The sequence below is a fragment of the Chrysemys picta genome, chromosome 2 (assembly GCF_011386835.1).
Source record: "Chrysemys picta bellii isolate R12L10 chromosome 2, ASM1138683v2, whole genome shotgun sequence".
Taxonomy (NCBI): domain Eukaryota; kingdom Metazoa; phylum Chordata; order Testudines; family Emydidae; genus Chrysemys; species Chrysemys picta.
This window is the reverse complement of record NC_088792.1, coordinates 49287580-49293579: the sequence shown is the minus strand read 5'-3', so window position 1 is coordinate 49293579 and position 6000 is coordinate 49287580. Positions and strand designations below refer to the sequence as shown.

At 39.9% G+C, this 6000-nt stretch overlaps 1 protein-coding gene across 3 annotated transcripts in view; it reads right to left on the bottom strand.

Annotated features, from left to right (window-relative positions):
* Positions 1-489: 489 nt before the first annotated feature.
* The window catches only part of COL1A2 (collagen type I alpha 2 chain), a 49772-nt gene continuing 44261 nt past the window's right edge, over positions 490-6000 (bottom strand). For all 3 annotated transcript variants that reach the window (XM_065586989.1, XM_042857108.1, XM_065586990.1), the window contains 6 exons: positions 5609-5662; positions 5355-5462; positions 4158-4410; positions 3343-3533; positions 2222-2464; positions 490-1434 (listed from right to left, as the gene is read on the bottom strand). In XM_065586989.1, coding sequence (XP_065443061.1) covers positions 1288-1434; positions 2222-2464; positions 3343-3533; positions 4158-4410; positions 5355-5462; positions 5609-5662 — 996 coding nt within the window. In that variant the 3' untranslated portion in view covers positions 490-1287. The remainder of the gene's footprint in view (positions 1435-2221; positions 2465-3342; positions 3534-4157; positions 4411-5354; positions 5463-5608; positions 5663-6000) is intronic.

Here is a 6000-nt window from a genome sequence, read left to right as displayed (position 1 = left end):
TTCATTTCACAGTTGAGTGGGGTGTGCATGATCAAACAATTACGTATTTTGCTATCTGGAGTAAAGAAAATATGATTTTTTTCTAGATCTAACGTTGGATCCGATTGCATGTTCCCATTCTTGTATAACTAATTTAATCCAAGAATTAGCAAAGAAGGACAGACCCTGGGTTATATCACATTTATAGTTTATAGAAAAAGGTGAGCATTAATTGACGCTTAATGCATTACATTGTGTTATTGCTACACTATTAACTGTATTCAAGCAGGCTTTCAAGGAATGTTTTAGTGTATTTAGCAAACAGATAATTCAGAACAACCAAATATGGGCCTTGATGTAGCCAGATATTTTAGCAGAAGTGCTGTATCTTGCTATTTTTTTTTTTTAATTTTTATTTTTTTGCTTTAAGAAGCCAGGTAATTAACAATGCATATACTGGGTACAAATATCTACTGATGCACTTAAGCAAGGAACTTTACTCATTCAATGTTTTCTTTTGGAACACTGGACATGCTTTATTTCAATTTTTTCACAACTTATTTAAACATCTCACATATACAAAATAGGTACAATTTTTTTTGAGAAATGATGCTTTCTTTTTACCCATCGTAGAGGATGAATATGAGATTTAAAAGCATGAGCACCTGAATTTGGAGGAGAGGATGAAGATGGGCCAGGGGGAGAGAAATGATCCACATGCTTAATCTGGGGGTGAGATGGGACATTCTGACTAAAATTTTGAGACAGATTTCAAAGAAACAATACAACTTAATACAGAAAAGTGGTATTTCAAATGCTGCTAGCACCATCAAAGTTCAAGTATTGGAAAGATCCTCTATCATACTGAAATTAGCACCTTTGTATTACGAATGGGACTAAAAGCACCTCAGATCCTATGGAGAAGTACCTACTGTGGACGTGGATCACACTTGGCTTGAAGTGTATGAGGTAGTTTAAACCTTTGGAAGTTGTGGTTTTAAACTTCCTCTGTGGAAGATATTCAAAGGCCACAAGTGGTGCAAACTTTCATGATTTTTTATTTTGTTTTTTTACAAAGGCTGACATTTCCCAAAACAAGGTGTTAAAATCTTGAAAGACTTCTGAGTCCTTTTGGGGCTGTATTAAATTGCATTGCACAACGCTCCAATCAATCCTTCTCCTTCTCTTTTGCCCAGAGTTTAAGCAAGTAGATGAACAGAAGAAATGGAAGGAATCAGCTTTCAGTATAAAAAAAGAAATGGCAAAGAGAGATTTTTTTTTTTTGGTTTTAAGTTAGTTTGAGTTCATTCATTTGAAACAGACTGGGCCAATGTCCAAACCGAATTCTTGGTCAGCGCCACCAATGTCCAAAGGTGCAATGTCAAGGATGGGCAAGCGAGATGGCTTATTCGTTCTGTATTCAATGATTGTTTTGCCCCATTCATTGGTCTTTCTCTGTAAGATAATAATAGAGATAGTTAGAAGAGTTATTGTGCTGTTTCTGGTACCAACATTTCTTCCAGTGAATTTAATCTCTTCTGAAATCCGTTACAACTAATTTTGCTAGCACAGGTCATCAGTTAGATGCCGAACTACAGATCTTTCATATAAAGAAACATATTTATTTTAATCTTTTAACTTAATGTATCAGCTATCTGATCACCCAGAGTAGCAGATTCTGTGTTCTGTCTTTAATATAGTAATATATGCACTAGAGATCAAATCCTCAGAGAGAGGACACTGCCACAGTCATTGGTCATTGAGCGCCAAGAACTGAATGCAGGGCTGAAGAACAGGATTCTCAGCTTCTGCCTGAAGCAGATAGTATGGAGATGCTTTCCAGTGGTAAATGGAGGAGTAGCAGGTGTAGGATTTTGGACTACTGGATATGCTGCATGTGTGGACTTTTACCACTTCTCCCGTTTGCACATCATTCCCTCTGTGCTCTGGGTTAGACAGCTGCATGCAGCTTTCTCTTTGGTATGTAGAGGAGTGAAATGCCTATAATGTGCTCTCCACCTTCCGGCTCCCCTGTACGGTGAAAGTGGGATATTTTGGTGTTTTGGCCTGTGCACACCTATTGAGAGGGCGATAGGATTCAACACTAGAGACTAACTATCTTTGACACAATATGAACTTTAATGACTAATGTCCTGCAGAAGAGATTGGTAATCTAGCTCTATATCAATATCCAACTCTACCACTACAGTAAACAGGAAACCATGCTTCCAGTAGTACTTACAGAGCAGCCATCCTCAAGAACACTGAAAGTGAACCTGCTGTTGCCTTCAGCTCGTAGTTCAACATCATTGGATCCCTGAAGTATAACAGCCTTCTTAAGGTTGCCAGTTTCCTCATCCATGTATGCAATGCTGTTCTTGCAGTGGTAGGTGATGTTCTGGGAGGCATGGTTGGCCAGCAGACGCATGAAGGCAAGTTGGGTGGCCATGTCCTTGGAGGTCACGCCTTCCTCGTTGTATTCAAACTAAAAACAGGAGGGAAGAACTCTAAATCAAATAGTTGTTGAACTGTAATGGGATATAATATGCTCACAGGATGTGTGTGCGTGTGTCTGAAGTGAACAGGGATGCTACAGGAATGTGAAAATCATGGAATTCAGGGGGTTGTGATCTTGAGCACTTTGTGATTTCACCACAAGACCAAAACTACTCAGTTAAAAAAATAACCTAATTAGATCTATGTAACTGAACAATGGAATTATTTACAGTTGGGGGTTGTATGTCTGTTTGTTTCCATTATATTACTGGAAATTACAAATGTAAACATCCACACGTTGGTGGGCATCTCTCTTCTTTTAATTATGGCAGTGCGAAGAGTTATGATGGCATAACTTTAGGAGGAATCCACTGATGTGTTTCTATTGTAAAGGTCTTCCCAAGCATGTCCAATATAAGTCAGAGCAACATGTTAAAGATAAATTGACTGCAAATTATAAAGTTTGCAAAAATGTAAGAAAAGTCCTGCATGGATTTTTGATACATATTCCTATTCAGCGCCTGTATCCCCATACTGACTTGGAACATGCCTGATTTACCAATCCCAGGCTTCCTTTGAGCAGTGACTAGTAAACATGTTAAGTTGTGATAAACTGTGTTGTGATTCTATAATGTTCTCAAAGGGAAACTAGGATGATTCCAACAAACCCATTTTGCAATTGCGACCAAAACCAAACTTTGAATTCTGCTCTCCAAAGATGAAAGGCTAGTGTATTCCCTCCCGTCCCTCCACTAGGAGAGAGTTTTCATTAGTCTGTGCTTTTGCAAAGGGTTACTGTGCAGGCAACTCTTTAGACAGCTCTGTAGGAAACAAATTCACTCAAGTTTGCACAGTTTGGCCACTCACCTGTGTACCACCATTGATAGTTTCGCCAAACCACACATGCTTCTTGTCCCTGGGGCTCTTGTTGACATACCAGTTCTTAGTGGGGATGGTTTCTGGATTAGCATTGATGCAAGTCTCACCAGTGGAGAAGTCACAGTACACTCTGATGGCATCCATGATGCACCCCTGGTTGGGATCAATCCAGTAGAAACCTGTGATAAAAAAAAAAAACAAAAAAAAAACTGGTCACTAATAATGCATTCAGCCTCATGCAGGCACTCAGCTATTATGGTAATGGACATGGCATAAATACCCAAAGGGATAACATAGATACTACAGTGGCAACCTGCAAACCACAAGAAATCTGTATTTGAATATTGCTAATGTGTGCCACTGCATTACTTTTGAATGTTGAGCATACATCATTATCATATTGATTTTGTGGTGAGGATTACACCACAGTGAAAATGAAGGGAAACTCTTCAGGGTGAGCTTGTGTAATTGTGCTGTCAGTAGAGGTAGAAGTTATTGTTTCATTGGTGATTTATTAGTTTAATAATATCTACTGCCTGTCCAGAATGTTAAGAGTTAAATTTACCCTCTGGCCAATGGCCAGCACAAGTACTATACACCACGTCAATACCACTAATTGGGCTTAAGAAGACTTAAAGTGTATATGCCTTGTGCTGGCTCTCAGCACAGGGGTAAATTTCACCCTTAAAGAATAAAACTGCTGACATCAGGCCTTAGTCAATCAGGAAACCACACTGAAAGAATGCTACTAAGCTGAATACAACTAGCGAACCGGAAGAGGCATCCATCTAGCATTAACCTACCACTGGTCCATTCTGGGTGGCTGAGTCTTAAGTCACGACAGGTGCGGGCTGGGTTCTTCCTGGAGCCTTCTGGGGTCAGGAGGGTCTCAATTTGGTTGTTCAATGATTTCAGAGTGGCATCAACTTCATAGTCCTTAGGTCTGAGAGATGGCTGATCAGCTCGGTAGTATTCAGGGTCATAGCCAATCTCATATCCATATCCACCACCATTGGGGCCAGGTGGGCCAGGGTGACCAGGTGGACCGGGTGGACCCTAAAGAGGTTCAATGTCAGAAGACAAAGACTATCTCATTATATAAGTCTGGGCACTGCATTGATATGCACACTACACCCAATTACTTACTTGCATGAATAGCCCTACTCTAAGGCACAGGATCTCAGCTTTAGTCTCAAATAGCTGGTAGGGAGCTGCTTTGTGATGGGTATTGCTGGGTAAAAGGGTAACAGATGCAAAATTTAGGGCCATTGCATCTTCTTTGTGTATGTACTCACTGGCTACAAGCAGTAAGCACTCATCAACTTGAATAAGGACTCTGCAATTAGGTCTAAGGTTGGTATTCTTGTATAAAGAGAGAGAACTTAAATGAACAGCTGGTTCAGTCTTCTCATCTTAGGCCCATATTTAATTTACATGAGTATTTACTTTAAATGTTTGAATGGCACACCAGAAATGTTAGGGCCAGGATCAGTCATATAGTCAGACTATGGAATAGGAATAATAATAATAATTGTGATATCACTTTTAATGTATACAGTGCTCTTAATCTGAGGGTTTCAAAGTGCTTTCCAAATTAAGACCAATATAGTTATCCCTATTTTACAGCTGGGGAAACCGAGGCACAAAAAGATTAAGTGACTTGCCCAAAGTCACAAAACATGTCAATGGCAGAACCAAGACTAGGACTCAGCTCTCTGGAATCCTAGTTCTGTGCTTTCATCCGTAGGTCCCCATAAGTAGTTGTACTGTAGCTGTCTTTAATGCTATCCTGCAACAAATCTTAATTTTGTAGGGAAACATGTTAGAATGTGAAATAAAAAGTCTGCTCCTGTTTGAGAAAAAAGTAACGTAGAAATCGCTTCCATTTCCTCTTCTTAACTCCCACTGCCCCCCCCCCCACCCAAACCACTGGGGCTATTAAGTGATGGTTTCAGCTTGTGCCCTTAATGTATCACCAAAAAAAAAAAAATCAAACTTACACTAGGACCTTGGCTACCCTGAGAACCACGCACACCAGCAGGTCCAATAGGACCAGGATGTCCATTGCGACCATCTTTACCATGAGGACCAGTAGGACCAGCAGGACCCTACAACAGAACAACAACTTCTTAATGAACGTAAACAATACAAGAGAAATAGGAATATATTTTTCAAAAGTCAGAGGCATTGGAAAGGGTTACTTGCCCTTTCCATATTCCAAATGAATAGAGAGTATTCACTTAAATTCCCATACCCTTGGACCAGCAGGGCCAGTGGAACCAGGAGCACCTTGATCTCCGTGGTGGCCCTATTGGAAAAAAGAAAAATCACACCAGAATTAAAAACATTGATACACAGTTATATTAATATGATACTGGTCAGCCATGCCCCAAGGCTTGGAGCTCTGAGAATGGGAAGCTGGTGTTGACCCTGCCTCCTTGGTGAAGTACAGTCAGAGTTAAAGTAGCTGTTCTTGGGGGCATGGGGAGGGAAAGGCACCATACAATCAACTGGAACCTAAGGAAGATGTTTTAAGACAATAACATTCCTCTATATAAATAAAAGAGGTTTTTATTTAAAGGTCAAAATTTTTAAAAAGAATGTCACATTTTTAAAGAGAATACAATCTATACGAGGATCTTGCAT